The sequence below is a fragment of the Haliotis rufescens genome, unplaced genomic scaffold (assembly GCF_023055435.1).
Source record: "Haliotis rufescens isolate VD_foot unplaced genomic scaffold, xgHalRufe1.0.p SCAF_15, whole genome shotgun sequence".
NCBI classification, from domain to species: domain Eukaryota; kingdom Metazoa; phylum Mollusca; class Gastropoda; order Lepetellida; family Haliotidae; genus Haliotis; species Haliotis rufescens.
In genome coordinates, this window is record NW_025963835.1 from 12,875,923 (window position 1) to 12,894,612 (window position 18,690).

Below are 18,690 nucleotides of genomic sequence, written 5' to 3' on the forward strand. Positions count from 1 at the left end.
GTCGGAAATACTGAGTGAAGCTGACATCATGTTTATGGATGGTATTTTCTTTGCCCAAGCTTCTTTGCCCGAGCTTGTGGTTGCAGGTGTACATTATTCATTGTCTGTGGATGGCAAAATGTATCCTGTGGCATTTTCACCGCTCCCAAACAAAACCAAGCAGACTTATGTTAGATTATTTAGATTGTTGAAGAACATTGTTGGTGCAAGGACTGGTGTAGAACTCTCCCTAGATGTAATCAGGGCTGTCAGTGAGACCTTCCCTGGCAGCTCAGTTTTTTCCACTATGCCCAAGCTTTGTGGCGTGAAGTTGCTGACAGATCTTGTGCGAGAGTACATGAACAATCCTGCAGTACGGAGCCACGTCCGACGAGCTGCAGCTTTGCCACTATTGCCACTGGATCAAGTCCAAGATGCTTGGATTGAAGTTATGGAGCAGGGTCCAGATGGTCAACAGATTTCCACCTTCAATGACTATGTAACAAGTACCTGGCTAGAAGACGACGCCAGATTTCCCTGTAATATCTGGAACCAGCACGAAAACACTGGACATCGATCCAACAACCACCTGGAGGGTGTGGACTAAAGAAGAGAATGTCCCGGTCCGTCCCAGCATCTACCAGTTCATAAAAGAAATCAAGAAGATTGAGAAGCAGATAAACGTTCTAGAGGGCAGACAGGTCTTGGTGGTGCTGTTAAACGCCGTGCACGCATTGACAGAGACAGAGATGCCCGACATGACTGAAGCTACACCACGCAACTGGACGAAAAACTGTGATGCAGTTTCTAGATGCAGTTGGACACTTTGTGAAATTACAGTAATTGTTATGTGACTGATGAATTAGTGTATCATACATGTACTTGATTAACTTATGTGACTGATCATGGTGATGATGATGTCTGTTGAATATATGACCTTATTAAATTATAAATCATCAGTGCAAGAGTTTATTTTCTTTAGTTGTTGAAATTTATGAAGTATACCTCATTAGTGAAGTATACCTTTTCTAAAGGTATAATAGCATTTATGTGATGTGCAGTCAACCCTAAATTTGTTTTGATAAGGGCATAGGTGAAATGGGGTGAAGGCGAAGTGAGGTCAGGCCACTGTGCCCTCACTCCAAATGTTGTTACAGTGGATTATAGGGGATTAAGAGACACAGATCACTTACTCGCTTGGTATAGTCTGTATCATTAAAGTGAACCCTCCTCTGAGGGTGAACTCTGTTCAGTTAGTGTCTAACTGTTATTTGATGATAATAGGTGAGCAGTTTTCTCATGTACATGATTATAGGGATGATTAAAATTATATATTGCTGATTGATGTCTATCTGGGAAGTGTATAAAATGACATTTGCAAGTCACACTGCCATAACAAAATGGCTAATGCTCAAGTTAATGTTCGATTTGTTGCTAACTCCCAAGGTGGACAGAACTTAGTTTTCAACGGACACAGATTCCGAATTAAGAACAGAAGAAACACCACCATACACTGGCGTTGCTGCAGTCAGGACTGCCCGGCGACAGGAGAGACGTGTGGAACCATTTTGGGACCCTGGGTTCTAGGACAACCAATCACTTAGAAGTCTGGCACTCCAAGCTGAAGAAATCGGACCAAAGTCATCCAAACATCTTTAAATTTATTGACATTATCAAGAATGAACAATCACGTTCAGAGACATTATTGATGCAAATTCACCCCGGAGGAGGACTGACACCAAAGAGAAGGAAATATCTCCAAATTGACGACAAACATCCTGATAGAGAAGGACAACTTGTTGACAGACAGATTGACACCAATTGAATATGCTGATGCAAGATAACAGTGATTAATCAATCAACGTATTTTCTGTTAATCCTTTGATTACTAGGAACGATCCGTTGATTTACAAAAACGTAAATCAACAGATCATTCACCTCTTGCTGGGCTGCCACGTGCATATTACATAACACACATTTCACCTCACTTCAAACCTGGATTTAGATTGAATAATTACCCCAGACACAATAAATGCCAAATGGGAAACTTTGTCAGGTAATCAAAGTGGTGCTACGAACTATAACTATACGAACTATATTTATGTGTATATATAAATATATAATCAGGCAGTTTCACTTGTCTCTGCTATTTCTAGATCAGGTGGAAAAAAACAGTAGACGGGAATAAGCCACACATAAGAAGTCGGCCTCAGTATCATCAGGTAAACCTTAGGGAATCTCAACACCACAGTTGCCAAAGAGAAGCCTAATCTCAAACCGTACGTTTTACATCAAACAAACAGGTAACTGATTTCCAAGTGCACCTTTTGGATAGAGTTTGAGAATTTCATGAGGAAATAGCATTGATTGTATGGTCTAAACACGATTAGTTAGTGTTGCTGAAGACCAATTCTGCCACAGGATAGTCGCCATATGGTGAAACATTTACTCACAACCACACGTTTGTCTTTCTAATACTTGGTCTGGATGGATTAATGTGGATTTGTCTTTAAACGATCTCAGCAGGACCATTTGTGATCGAGTATCTTGGCAGAACTTGATCATAAAATGCATGTATAATATTACCCTTAACATAAATATGGTACACAATATGACAACTAATGGATAATTATTCAGTGACTCTCATTCTTATGTCATGGAAAACGATCTGAGGGTGTGACAGTTTATGTTTCTTGTGACACTAAGCCGACACGCCGTGTGACACCATAACTGTAATACTGATAGAAGCTGCGTTACAATCACCCTAAATCCCTCTAAAAGAACGACCGCGAACAGCATTTGTTTATAGCAAGAGATCGAAAATACGGAATGAAGTTGTGAATGACGTTTAATGCCGCAATCAACAATATTTCAGTTGCGTCTGGATCAGTTAAAACAGCGACTAAACCCACAAACAACGATGGGCGCCGATAATTCCCTGATATAGAGTTCGCCGTTACGTCGCCAACATCGTTTTCTTCTATATGTGAATCCGAGGCTATAAACATGTTGTAACAGCCAGTCCTTGGTGTTGCCTAGAACATCCCAATCTTTGACGCCGATGGTAAGTTGTTTGGGTCACCTTGCCCTCGGGCGGGCTGCCTGGTTTTAACGGTAAATGTTGAAATTCGCGTTGTTGTTCCTGTTCTATAATTTTCTATAACAGGAGCGGATTTGATTATATTGATTAGTGCAGTTGATGTAATGAGACATTTTGTCTAGGTGTCGTTTTGTAGGCCTTACGCGCCAAGGTCTCATTGGAACCCCACCCATTTGATGGTACTTGTTCAACAACCGCAATGGTACACCTTTTCATTTTCCAAACATACGGGCAACTTGGGATATTGACGTCCTCCCTTTATCGTGCCCTCAATTCGCCATGTTGTCTCTTCATTGAGACTATGTCTCGGGGGTATTTGTAAGCACATCTCATAGGCGCACAAACTTTGGCTTCTGTGTGCACGTGTTACAGTTCTGTTCATGCATGATGTAAAGTTTCATTGTGATTAGTTGCAGCGTTCACGTGCAAAGTCACGAAAGTGTAAGTGTGCACCTCGACGACAGCTACATTCAAATATTCTTATTCTTTTTCGGTAGTATACTTTATATACATTTACATGCAAATGACTTTATTATAGATTAAGTCATGAAAAACCATTCCTTTTATATCAGAATGGATTGGATTGGTGCGGTTATTGCTCGCCATCGTGCAGATGTCATTTGATGTAGAGGCAGTTGATCTACCATCTGTTTCAGTGCAGCTCCAGGAAATCAAATATCACTTTATTTGTTATGACCAAAGTGGTATTTTATTATTTGTTCTGCTTAATATGTTTAGGAATATTGTTTTTTAATGTTATTGTCAAAAATGATGTTGGTGTCTAAATCTGGACTTGAACCTGTCTGTTCCCAGTGCTCAAAGCCGGAGGTCCTGGGCAGTCTAGATCAAGGGAAGTAAGTTTGAATTTTTGGCCTTGTGCGTTGAGATTATTGGCTGAGACTACAACTTTGATATATGCTTAAATCCCCAAATAAGGTTAATCTGATTGCGGTTTGATTCTGATTCTGACTTGACTCGGAATCCGCTTGAACTCTCATACGGATTCTCGTTTATTTTTATTTTGCCAGACTTCGATTTGTTATACTGGAGCTCTAATTTAGAAGGGCTGCGGTGTAGCCTGGTGGTTAAAGGGTTCGCTGGTCACGCTGAAAACCCGGGTTCGATTCATCACATGGGCACAATGTGTGAAGCCCATTTCTGGTATTCCGATATTGCTGGAATATTGCTAAAACGGCGTAAAACCATACTCTCTAACTCTGCGTTAGACTAAGATTAATGTGTTAAATCTACGTCTGGGGAGATATTGTACTCTTTAGACGAAACACTCATCATAAATGCTCTTCTTTACATATATTTACCCCCACGAGCTTTTGGAATCTTTCAAACTTATGGTCAAATTGTGCAATAGCCATTGCTGTGTTTGGTCCCCGGTTGCGACTCTATTTCTTGAAATAGAACCAACGTAAAAAATATACACTCGGGGTTGAACATCGCGTTTAGGACTATTGCACTTATGTAGCGACTTGAATGCGTGTTAGTGAGATACCATGGCGCATTTTAACATGGATACCCCACTCACAGTATAATGACCCCTAGACAACCAGTTCTTGTTTTACACTCCCTTTCCCCGAGCGGCAGAAAGAGAAACAACAATTACCATCGTATCTTGGTATGATGCGGCAGAGACCGAAGTATCGATAATATTTTTATTTATTGTGCATTTACAAGAATTACACAACTGACGTGTTTGACCAGGGATGCACTCATGATCAAGGCCTTCAATAGTAAGGCTTTCAAACGGTTATACATGAAAAACATGTGTGGAACATTTCCAAGTTTGACGCATCAGGGAAAATATTTTTGGCCAAATCCTAATTTTGAATTCTATGAACGTTCACGTGTTGCTTTTTTTCAAGTAAACAACGGCCTTTTGCACGTGATTGGAAGGCATGATACAGGATTCGTTGCTTAATCACAGGTACAAAATTAGAATACAGTTTTTCACCAGTATTTATTGTATCATATCATTGCTCTTACCTACCATAATACTGAATAGCAATGGGGCGGAGCAGTAATGTAACATTATTTCAATGTAAATCGCATGCCGACCGATCATCCGCACAAATAGATCGTATGAGATGAATGCCAAATTTGATGAAAAGATTTTTTTTGTTATTACAAATTAAAACTACAATTTGAGATCGAGCAACATTTGTTATATAAGGGTCACGACTATCGCCAGATTGTGTCGTGTAATGTGAAAGTCACGTGAACAAGTGAAACTAGTGAATATGAATTCTCCGGATGCTGCCCGACACGAGATTCAGATGAGCAGGGTGAAGGAACATGTACAGTCACAAAGGTTCCCATCATGCACATACCACCTTCCACCATGTACTGAACACATAAATGTGGGGCATATGCCGCAGGGTAACCAGGCCTAGAACCTATCCACAGCAACCGGTTCTTGTCATGACTAATCGGATCAAAAGGTCAGGCTAACATTGCTGATGACGTGTCACTGCGTCTGCTTGCTTTCACCAATCGGTCGACCCGGCCCAGACTGACCGCAGTTTTTGTTTGTTTGCCGCACTCAGCAATATTCCAGTTATTACTCAGCTTGGATACTAGTATTGATTAATAACACTCACTCACAGTATCTACATCACAGATATCTAGGAGCTAGGTGCCACATTTTTCTCTCTTGACTGGCCAGCGATTCATATGTTTCCCAAATTCGTGAGTCACTTCATATGTATACACCTGGTCAGTACCTGAAACATAAATCATCTGAAACTGAAACATTTGCATAAATTGGTAAGCAGCAACTAGGGTGCCGTGGCCTTTTAAGGAAAGACATTATTGCCAGTTTGTAGAAAAGATTATAACATTGTGGGGTTTGTTTTCCATGTCTTAAGCTTACATAAGGAACTTTTATGTATCTGAGAATGAGTCTGTAAACGTCCTTTGATCTAATGAATAAGGATTACAAGAAGTTAAGCTAAAGACGTTGAGAAACAGTGATACTGTAAATTTACACTCACAACTGAAGTTTCGAACAGAAGAACACAATTATAAGGCACGTTTCCTCGCACTCACACAGGAAGTTGAGAATAACAAAAAACAGTAATAATGCAAGTGAACACACATTCATACATAAACTAGTTCATAACAAACGTGGTTACAGAAGAGACCGAACATTTGACATCAGCAACCGATCTATCATTTAAGTGTACGTCAGCGATCTCGGGGCCCTGGTCCCACATCAAGCCGACACACTATGGCATGTCTGAAAGACTGTTTGAAGCGATGTTTCACCCCGACACTCACTCCAGATGGAGGCAATTTGCTGTGTGTTGATATTGGACGTGACAGTCATGTTTTAGAAATATGCTAAGAGTTATTGTGCCAACACTTTCTGCAGTTTTCAAATTGCACTGTTGATCATCTCCCTGAACTATTTCCTTCATCTTACGTTGTTACTATTTCTGCTCATCTTGTTCAGTGAAGTACATTTTCACTTTACAATCTCGACGTAATAATGTATGCTAGACACATATACTACAATTAACAATGCACAATGAGGTGAAATAATGATTCATGTTTGTGCCAGGAACCAGGGACCGTTTCCACAAAGCAAGAATAGCACTAAGTTGAGACACTCGAATGTCTTGATGCTGACAGTTTGTTACGCTCCCAAAGATGAACTTTGGCTAAAGAGCTTAAGTCACTAATATTGATCGTTGTGTGTGTTGCATGATGTTATATATGAGAGGGTGCCAAGAACGCATACTCAGAGATAAAACACAACAATGGGTGCCTTTTTCTACAAGGAGAGACATTTCCAATAAATTGTCTCATCAAAGTAAAGCATGACTCTTCTGGAACGATCATGACTTTAAAGTGCTAATTGGGCTTCGCTGTACGAACCTCTCTATAATACATATATGCTAGTGTGTCAACAGATGTATTTCTACAGCACTAACCTGGATCGTAATATCTTCCTTTAAACGTTCTATTCATGTTCAGGTCTCGAGAGGTTGATGTGTGTGAGAGACTTTGTGTTGTGTCTTCAGAAGAGTCTTTGGGTTCTGAGGTAAGAGCAGCGGCGATTGGTGAATATCTTTTCGACGATTTGACAGGTGAATCTAGTCGATTCGTGCTCCCGAGTTTCTCTTGCATACCTTTGGATGATGTCGAAGGCGTGTAGCCAATCTGGGGTAATGCCACATCTTGTATATCTTCCATAGACACTCGTGGTTCTGGTGTTATTGGAATTTTCAAATTAATTCGATGAGATAAAGTTTCTGGCGATTTAGACGTTACTCCCTTAATCATCCCTTTAGATGTAGATGGTTTGGAGGCAATGCTTCCTAAATTATTTTGTTCTTCTGACTTTTGCGTCCCATTGTGACATGACTGGTCTTTGGTCGAGCCATGGAGCTCATCATTGCCATCACTTCTATCACTAGCTATATCTTTGACAGCGAATGAGTAAATTGATGATCGTCGAGATTCCGACACTTGGTCAAGCTCGGGACGTGGGTAGCCTCGGACATACGATTTGTCTTCCAGCATATACCCTCTTGATTCGGATTGATGCTGATACTTATCATTCCACCCAGCATCAAAGTTGTAGACACCTTCATGCGGACAGCCAACGTTACCATGATGGACACAATGCACTTGATCGTACAACATAGAGGGTACTGCTCTGGAGCTTGTCTTGGGGTAGCAGCTACATGGCGCAGGAGCAGAAAACAAAACTACCCGTGGGTCAATAACTGGTTCACCATATCCGTATGGTCTAAACTCCTTGTAATCAAAGATACTATCTTCCTTGAAGCTGCCATCTTCTATTTTTCCGCTGGAGCGAGTTTTCTGTGAATCTCTGTCTTCATGTAAGGCTTCATGGTCAGGAGCTGATGAATTCTTTGAACGTTCCTGTTTTGACTTCCTACTTTCTCGTTCTTCCTTGGATTTGCCACTTGTAAGTTGGTTACTGTCCCTTGGATTCTCAGTCACAGTTTTGCTAGAACCTCTGCTCGCTGGTTTATCCTGTTCGTGATTCTTCTTCCCTTCTTGCTCGCTGCTTTCCTCTTTCTGAGAACGACTTTCAGCTTGTGGGGTACCTGATTGTTCCCTCGGGGTTTGATTTATGGATGAACCTCTTTTATGAGCCTCTGGTGATTTTTTTCGGGATTGCCTACTAGCCTTCTGTGAACTGCTGTCCTCTCCTTGAGGCTTGTGTTCTGTTTTAGACCCATCTCCTTCTTTTGCTGTTTGCTTGGTGTCGGCAGCTTGACTTTTATTCGTTGGACTGGACGGCATGGCGATATCACGTCTGTAACAAATAATGTTTATTAATGTAGAGCCAATATGAATATAAAACCATTGGTCCGGTTTTGATAATATTCCCTCGTGTTTTTATAACAATTACCTTAGGTTACCATGTTGACAGTGAGACAACACTTCACAAAACTGTTGTACATTTATTTACGGTGCTGGAAATTAGTAGATATTGGTTACACTTATTCAGGGTATCCTACAGCCAACGAAAGAATCGGACATGAGTATTTGTTACCAAATATTGACTGCGAAAGTAAAATTAAGTCCAAAATGCCTCTCACAATCGGCAGGTGACCCGTGAAGATCCGGGGTAGAATAGGTCTTCAACAACCCATTGTTACCGTATACGGTGACTATGCTTGTCGTAAGAGGCGACTCACGGGATCGGGTGGTCAGGCTCGCTGACTTGGTTGACGCATGTCATCGTATCCTAATTGCTTGGATCGATGCTCATGATGTCAGTCACTGGATTGACTGGTCCAGACTCGATTATTTACATACCGCCACCATATAGCTGGAATATTGCTGAGTGCGGCGTTAAACTACAAACAAACAAACAAATACAATCGGCAGGTCCTATCGGTGAGGTCTCACACCGTGACAGTTACACGTGCAATAGATGATAAATCAATTATGATACTTTCATTGTGTTCAGGGCAGGGCACGTTACTCTCATGGTGAGCTCGGCATGACGACAGTCTGGAAATATTTTACTCAAAGTACTTAGTGGGTTGGTTTTAACGCTGCTTTGAGGAGCATTTCGAGACACAGAGGTTTCATAGTCGCAGCAACGAATGACGGACGCAACGTTTCAAAATACCTTAAGCACAATGTTCAGCAATGACAAAGTAGCCCATACATTATGATAGTGGTCACATTCAGTGTATGCAGTTAGTTAGGATATCAGTTGTACTTATGTGTGTAATTATTGTTGCATTGATAACAATAGCATCTGGCTGGTGAATTGTCAACAGTCGGGCTATGTATGTAAACGCTGCTTTATACAGTATTTCAGTTGTATCACAGCGCGTCAGCTTGATGTGGAGGATTTCGCAAAAGTGTTAAATGGAAAAAATGTAGCCATACACTAATAGTGAGTGAGAGAGTATTTCAGAGACATCACGCATATCAGAATGATGTGGGAGGAAAGCCCGAAGTGATGCAGATCTAAGACATTTACCACTTCTGTGCTGACGAACCTAGAAACATAATCAGGTCGAACCGGGATACGAACCCCAGATGATGGGTTTCTGGCATGCCCAAAGACGCAGCTCTGCACAGTGGGATGGGGTTTTCTTAAACTGAATGTCCACGAGGAAGTTAGGACTGCTTAAAAATGTCTTTTTCTGGATTGCAAAACTCGATCATTTTAAGTTCCTGATAAATACAATCAATTGAAGACAATGGTTAAAATACATGTCTAACAAAACGTTAATACGCATGACCCATTTAACAAACATCAAGGGGGCACGGGTGGCCCAGTCGTCTAAGGCGCCGCGATTCGCTGTGCAGAGTTGCGTCCCTTGGGCACGCCAGAAACCTATGATTGTGGGTTCGAATCCCGGTTCGCCCTGATTAAGTTTCTAGGTTTGTCAGCACCATACCAGTGCTCGTGGGTTTCACCGAAGTGGTAAACGTCTGAGACCTGCATCACTTCGGGCTTTCCTCCCACATTAAGCTGACACGCCGTGATATAACTGTAATGCTGTTAAAAGCGGCGTTAAACCCAACTCGCTCACACTAACAAACATCAATAATCAAAACATAAATCATAGTAACTAAAGGTCATATTCAGACGCTGACAAAAACATATTCAAGATGGTATGCGTCCGACGGCAATTAGAGTGTTTGGCATTAAACATTAGCATCAATATTGACAACGGGTGTGGTTTCCTACCCACAAAGGAAGTGTATCTAACGTCATTAATCACACAATACGATTACAGTTGTGGTAGGTTTGTCAGCACTGAGGCAAGGCTGACATGCTAAATGCTGGCTTTGTTCGAAGTCATTCTTTCACAGCCATACAGAGGCAAAGATATTTTAGTTGGATCGGCTTCGGCCTGCATAAGCAATTCTGTGGTGTCCTGCTTTTTTCACATCATTTTTCTCCCAAGGGGATTCCGAGTAATAATAGCCCCCAGCGTTCTATACATGTAGGACGGGCCACCAAGTAGACAGGGTGGTCAGGCTCGGTGACTTTGTTGACTGTGTGTCATCGTATCCGGATGCTGTGGGATGTTGCTCATACCATGAATCACTGGTTTATCCGAGAAGACTCGATTATATACGGACACGCTGTGATATTGCTGGAATAATGCAGAGTCGGCGTTTAACAACATCCAAAACATAACGCCAAAGTTACATCATTTCTCGGTGTCATTTTTGCATATAAGCGAGAAGACAAAGGAATAGGCGTCAACACCTTTCGTGGTGGCTTTTTACGGCTGTTGGTCCTTTCCGAACCTAGATTACGTACACTGCGAATGTTAGGGCTACAACTGGACGGGTGTTGCCATCGTGCCATGTGTTTACATTATCAATCAAGGTCTCAAAATGTGCAGGTCTTTTACTTTTGCTGGTGACAGAGAGCAGAATGTTCCTCGTATGTCTCGTCCCATACAAGGATTCCAACCACTACACTTCCTAACAGCACTACAGATGTCCTCCAGCACGATATAGACTGAGGATCAATATGAAGGGAACAGATATCCTGACCAATTGTATGTCGAGGGGTGAAGATCAGGGGTAGAATAGGTCTTGAGCAACCCATGCTTGTCATAAAAGGCGACTATGCTTGTCGTAAGAGACGACTAACGGGATCGGGTGGTCAGGTTTGCTTACTTGGCTGATGCATGTATCGATCCCAATTGTGTTGATCGATGGTCATGATATTAATCACTGGATTGTCCGGCCCAGACTCGATTATTGACAGACCGTCGTCATATATAGCTGGAATATTGCTGATTGCGTCGTTAAACAACAAACCAACCAACCAACCAATTTTATGTCAGTTTATAAATCCGTCGCGAATGCAATTTTTTTTTTATCTTCTCAAATTTAAAATCACAGAATTACAACATCGTTAACAAAACAATAACAACTCTCATCCCGAGCCTGGAAAACTCTTCTCCACACAAATTACAAATAATAGTTTCAACAGCTTAAACAATTAGTGTTGATTGCAGCATATAGGTAAATATATACAATCTTGACAATCACGTCTTATTTGTTGGAAACATAATCTGGTGAGATATGGACAACATTACACTGTAATAGAGCTGTATCTTAAGCACGGTCGTATCCATGAGAACCACATTGTCAGCAAGCATAACAGCCATTAGAAATAAGTTCTTGGTTGTTTATCAAACAGTTGGCCGATTGTATCTGGAGAAGTTAGATATTGTAGCTGTTTGAAGCTAGGGTCGCAAGCGATACATTATAAACGATGAAATACACGAATAAAAAGTAGGTACTGATCAATGATAGCATAATATAAGGGTTTCTATTCTATATATGACCTGTGAAGATCCGGGGTAGAATAGGTCTTCAGCAACCCATGCTTGCCCTTAAAGGTGACTATGCTTGTCGTAAGAGGCGACTAACGGGATCGGGTGTCAGGCTCGCTGACTTGGTTGATGCATATCATCGATCCCAAATGCGTGGATCGATGCTCATGATATCAATCACTGGGTTGTCTGGTCCAGACTCGAGTATTTACAGACCGCTGTCATATAGCTGGAATATTGCTGAGTGCGGCGTTAAACAACAAACAAACGAACTATTCTATATACTATTATCGGCTTTGCTGTTTATATCAAAATACATATCTCAAGATACCCTCAATTTAATTAAATTAGTGATTGATATTAACAACGACTGCTACTATCGCCGCCGTGGGTCGATTGAAACAACCAAGTCATTAATTCGTTCATAAAAAAGACTTGACCGACGTTGCCGTAGTAGAATTCTATTGTTGGAGTTAATTTTTTAAATAGAGCTTGTACATTTTATTAACATCCTCATAGAGGCTGTACATAATGTTGATATCTCATATAAGAAATAAGTGACGCGTAGTCGTCGTTTATAGTAAAATAAAACACTTCAGGGAGAATAATAATCGGCATTTACTTCTAAAATCAAAACGTGAAATCTAGTTTGCTCAATTACATACTCATTCCAAGTTTGTAGCCATAGAATTTATATGAAATTCCAAGCACAACTACGCATACTCGTTTGTTTGTTTTTCTGTTTGATGGTTGGTTGACAACTTCATCACGACGCCCTGATAATAATCGAGTCTGGATCTGGCAAACCACTAGTCGGGATACAATGGCCCACACACACTGTCAGCAAATTCACGAAATCTGACAACATCCCTTTTTAAGTGAGCTCTTCCGACAAGCACAGGCTTTAAGGTCAGGATAGACAAAGATGCTTCCAACAAGCACAAGTTTAGGCATGGTTAAAAAACGTCATGTCAGGTCTTACCTTTACAGAAGTGCAATAGCGTCGCTACTCAGTACTCTTCAAGTATATTACCCTACTGCCTCACTCCACCCGTGTTTAATGATGACGATATTGATTGCGTTGGTTCCTTGTCGGTCAGGGAGAAAGAGTCGGTCATTTATTAAGTAAGACGGCATTCAACCCCTTAGAGTCTTGTATGATAAAGACGCCACACGTTCTGCCGCTGTTACCGACTCTCCTCACGAACGCTGCTCCGCCACAACAGATCGAAGTGTTCACAGTGGCATGCATACCAAAAGAATTGTTAACTGCCGAACGGGCGGAAGCGGGCAGAGTTAATTAACACTAACACACGATAGAACTATAACTCAGATTTACGGGTAATAACTGGTCACATTCTCGATTTAAATCGCCAGTAATGTCGAACTTTCCTTCGAAATGACTTCCTTTTTTATGTCGATGTTGATAGATTATATAAAATGTTTAAGATGGGAATGTTTTCTTCTGTTCGACAACCTTAAAAGTATCGTTACTAATGCTATGCTATGTAAATATCACTACTGAAAGACATATACCACTATAAAAAGGTAATAACCACCCAATTCTTTCAAATCACTTCAGTGAATCCGTCATGTGATCATTAACTCATTTTGAGTAGTATGTCTTTCAATATTGATAGTTACATTACATTACATTATTGAAAGACTTGATTGCATGTTCAGAGTATGGACTAATATATAACGCGAAACAGTTCATATATTACCAACAATAGAAAGTTCTCTTGGTGAAAACAGCTGCAAATAGATCCGATACATGTTAAAAGTAAGCATTTTTATCTTATTGTTAATATATACATTATTAACTATTTCGACATACTCACCAGACGTTCTTGTAGCGAGCCTGTGAGGTGAACATGTCAATCGGTTTTACTCCTGGTAAAAGCATAAAGGTCACCACACACGAATGTGGGTAGATTACGAGTGGTGATTACAGGCAAGGCTGATTACATTGTTGATTATCCGAGTCGTTCGCCCTCCTTCAAGTCCCGGTACAGCTATGTTTGTTTTGTGAAAACGTGAGACAGACATACGTTTACAAGGTGCAACTTGATAAGAAACGATTGCCCCGTAACCCTTCGTGTGTGCGAAACGTGATAGAAATTATGAAAGGTTCTTTCCTTGTAAGAACAAATACAAAGTCAAACGTTTTAGAGTTGTTTGACAAATAGACATGTAACGTTTGTTTATTGTGTTGAAAGTTAAGTTACCTGTGTGATAACGTCCTTGGGGGTATATTAAATTACCCGCATACTGAGATGCCTGTAAATCAGACTGTTATAATAAATGCTTTATCTTGTGCACATAAATCCCCAATTGATGTCAAGTCTTTCTCATAGGTTCATAGGTAGAAGGGGGAGGGGGGGGGGGGGGGGGGGGGGGGGGGGGGGAGGAGGAGGAGGAGGCGGCTCGGGTGGCCCAGTTCCTTGGGGCACGCCAGAAACCTATGATTGTGGCTTCGAATCCCGGTTCGCCCCGATTATGTTTCTAGGTTTGTCAGCACCATACACGTGCTCGTGGGTTTCAGTGTGTCATAGCCAACTGTGATACTATATCCTTCGCTTCTGTGCATAGCCTAACCCAAACTGTACAATCAAGAAAGGAGACACGACTTCACAACAGTAATCGTGCGAGGGAGGAGACCGCCTCCGTGGTCTGGTGGTAGAGCGTCTGCCCGGAGAGTGGAAGGTCGGGGGTTCGTTCCCCGGCCACATAATACCAAATGACGTTAAAAGATGGTACTTGTTGTTACCCTGTCTGACAATAGGCTTTAATTGGCTTAAACAAGGACTAATCGGCATTAATCCGGACTAGTGCATGCAGCCACACATACACACACGTGCATACACGTCGTTATATTAGTGCAATAATCATAAAAACGACGTTAACCCTCAACGGGACAGAAGGTTTCTGATTAACGGGATCCGGAGTACGGGGGTTTCGCTGTAGTAATGTTTGTTTGTTTGTTGTTTTACGCCGCACTCAGCAATATCCAACTGAATGGCGGCCTGTAAATAATCGATGCTGGGCCAGACAATACAGTTATTAAGTCTTTGAATGGCATTCAGAAGTGACACACATATGGATGCCAACTTCTTTAATATGAGGAAATACAACGTTTCCACATTTTGTTATCTTATTACTTTTGTTGTCCTCACATGAACATATATATATATCACCTGATGGTGGAGTAAGCATACACTCCGAAACGGTATCTTTCTTCATAAATCCATAAATTCTCTTACCTTAATACAGTTATTGACATCATGGTATACGATGACATACATTAACGAAGACAGCTTCCTGGCCGATTATTGCATTAATTTATCTGTGAATGAATCTGTGGCGGAATCTGTGGTTTGACCCGACTATGGTCGCTGCTTCTCCGGATGACAGACAAACTGACTTTTAGGTGTGCCGAACTCAGGACAAACACCAAACTGCTGGCAGTGCCCAACCGCAGACTCGAGAGCTATTTACTACTACTTTGTACGCTGCCCTGTGATAACTATGGTCATGTACTTCAGGGTAAACAAAAAAGTGTGGAGATTAAATAAAACGAAATTGTACCAAATAGTTTACAGTTTTTCTTCCCATGTTCATATATATAACGGTAAAAGATTTTCGAAGCAGGTGTCATTTTAAAGGGACGTAACTCTGAATCACTTCTTACTAACATACTTCACTTTTCCATCACCATTGGGTCGGATTATTCAGTTGTGAGAGTGAAAACAAATCTGTCGTCAGTGAAAGAAAATCGGTCGTCAGTAAATCAAGTCGACGGGATGATAAGGAACGCGGAATTAAGTGTCAAAGAGCACTGCGTCAGAACATTCAGTACCCTGACGTGAGAGGGGCTTCCGGAGCGCACGTAATATCTCACTACGAAGCAGAACTGAATAACGAAACGGAACTCGGATGTTTCGAACATGTTGTTTATAAGTTTGTAAATGGCTTGCTCATTGTACATTTGATAGGCAATTAATAATACTATAGTCCGACTGTAATAATCGTAGTATGTTTCACTGTAATACTACAAATTGTCAAAAGATGTACAAACATGATAAATATGTCAACACAATATACTTATTTTACATCCAACCATGTCATAAGAATCATGGGGGAAAACGTGTCTTCACAATGATCTCCATTGGACAAAACACTGCCATAAAGTACATACCTACTGATTAATAACATAAGTATATTGCAGGTACAAGATAAGCAATACATTTCATACTCTACATGCATGAGGCTTACCTTTTGCAAAACAAAATAAACAAGACAAAACTTTGTATTGACTTTTTTTAAGGGGTTTCGATGTCAATATGCAATTGGCAAGGGCAAAACATTTGTTCCTAAAATCTTCACAACGGTAAGGGTAAATTTACTATTAAAAACCTTGAACACGTTATTGAAGAAAACATATTCTATGTGAGTAGAAATGAAAAAAAAAAATTATTGTGTAAAAACAACTTTCTATTTTTATTCTATAAATTCATGATATTAAGAGTAGACCTGTCCACACAAAAAACAATTTACATTTGTCCATAATGTGATAGATATGTCTACAAACATTTTTATGTACATAAATGTGAGGCTAGAACAATTCAATTCAATGTTCCACCTCTAATATTTTTGCCATTTTCTAACAAAAAATCTGTAATATTATTGAATCATAATGTGCATAAATTTGTATCAACACATCAAATATCAAAATTCATTAATTTGTATCGATATATCAATATTAAAAGTTTACATATACGATGACATCCCAAGCACAACCTTCAGTGGTAGTACATGTATTGACCCCAATACCAACACTAGACTGATCAATAGCAGGGAAATAATGAGTGAGTGAGTGAGTGAGTTGGGTTTAATGCTGCTTTTAACAGTATTCCAGTTATATCACACGTGTCAGCTTAATGTGGGAGGAAAGCCCGAAGTGATGCAGGTCTCAGACGTTTACCACTTCGGTGAAATCCACCAACACGGGAGGTGCTGACAAACCTAGAAACATAATCGGGGGGAACCAGGATTCAAACCAACAATCATAGGTTTCTGGCGTGCCAAAGTTACGCAACTCTGCACAACGAATCGCGGCGCCTTAGATGACTGGGCTAACAGCGCCCTCAGGGAAATTAATGAAACATGAATCTACTATATTACTTGAGAAAATGAAGATGGGTGAGCCGTATACACTAATCTAGAAGTTAGTAGACTACCATATCCACAGCTCTAAAACTGTACAACATTAAACATGTTAAATACTTAACCAAACATAGACAGAAGGTACTGCAGATCACCTGGATGAAACACTCTAAATTTTAATTTAAATTATAATTTTAAGTTTACTCTTAAACAGAAATAGGCTAACTAGAGGACTTGTAGTGTAGGTTACTGAGTATTAAGGCCACTCAGAGGCGGATCCAGAGGGGAGATTCTGGGCATGGACTTCCCCCTCTTTCACATCTGATGGCACTTCGTATGGCCATATCCTACCATGATTACATGTTGATTTGGTTGTTACAGTAACATTATTAATAATGGTTTACATTTAGTGTTTTTGGGGGTAGGCTTTAGGAGGGCACATCCCTCACCCCATCCCCCACCCCAAAGCATACACACACACATGGAAGTTACAAATGGCCCAAGTGGTACTCCCCCTTTTATAAAATCCTGGATCCGCTCCTGGCCACAATAATTACAGCACTTTAACAACCATCTTGATGTCAACCAGACCAGACATCAATAGTCCAAGAATTGCTCCATTTTCATTGTAGGAGCAATATGATTTCAGATACATCAAACAGGCATTTTACATTAACAGTGTGATATGCCTGAAAAGAAGCAATCTCATTAAAATCAGATCTTAGTTCTCGCTGCACCTAAACTTTGTTCATTAAAATCAGAATAGTAGTGAGTAAGTGAGTTGGGTTTTAACGCCACTTTGAACAGTATTCCAGTTGTGTGTAACAGCATGTCAGGTTGATGTGGGAGGAAAGACCGAAGTGATGCTGGACTTGGATGTTTACTACTTTGCTGAAACTCACAGACATGGGTATGGTGCTGACAGACATAGAAACATAATCGGGCAAACCGTTATTCGAACCCACGATCATAGGCTTTGGTGTGACCAAGGGACCAACTCTGCACAGTGAGTGAGTGAGTATGGTTTTACGCCGCCTTTAGCAATATTCCAGCAATATCACGGCGGGGCACACCAGAATTGGGCTTCACACATTGTACCCATGTCGGAAATCGAACCCGGGTTTTCAGCGTGACGAGCAAACGCTTTAACAACTAGGCTACCTGACCACCCCCCTGCACAGTGAATTGTGACACCTTAGATGACTGGGCCACCCACAACCCACAACTGAAAAAATTGTTGTGGAAAAGGATGTATTTACTGTCAGTATACTGCATATCACTGATATGACAACTGGCTGTTTAACATGATTAATGGGTAAACAGGAAACCTGAAAAATGTATTACCCTGCAAACATTACACCTTGTCATGACATCATTTATTTGACAAATTTCACTGACAGTCATTTCAGAAAAAAAAGTGAAAACGTGAAAGCTAACAGCAAGAGATGGATGGGCAGACGGAAGATGGAAACCATCACTAAGGTCACCTTGACCTTTGGTTCAACATACCAATGGCCAGACCTTTTTCAATATTTTTTTTTGGGGGGGGGGGGGGGGGTGTTTACAGTATCTTGGCCAAAAAATATATATAAATAAAAAAGTCAAATGTTTGCTTTGATTTAGTAG

General features: G+C 40.7%; 1 protein-coding gene across 1 annotated transcript; it reads right to left on the reverse strand.

Moving 5' to 3' along the window:
* Positions 1-5,110: 5,110 nt before the first annotated feature.
* LOC124111305 lies at positions 5,111-13,885 on the reverse strand. Its single transcript, XM_046470965.2, has 3 exons — positions 13,740-13,885; positions 7,027-8,384; positions 5,111-5,814 (listed from the first exon to the last, which is right to left on the reverse strand). The coding sequence occupies exons 2-3, from the start codon at positions 8,369-8,371 to the stop codon at positions 5,723-5,725; spliced, it is 1,437 nt and encodes a 478-aa protein (XP_046326921.2). The 5' UTR covers positions 8,372-8,384; positions 13,740-13,885; the 3' UTR covers positions 5,111-5,722.
* Positions 13,886-18,690: the final 4,805 nt, after the last annotated feature.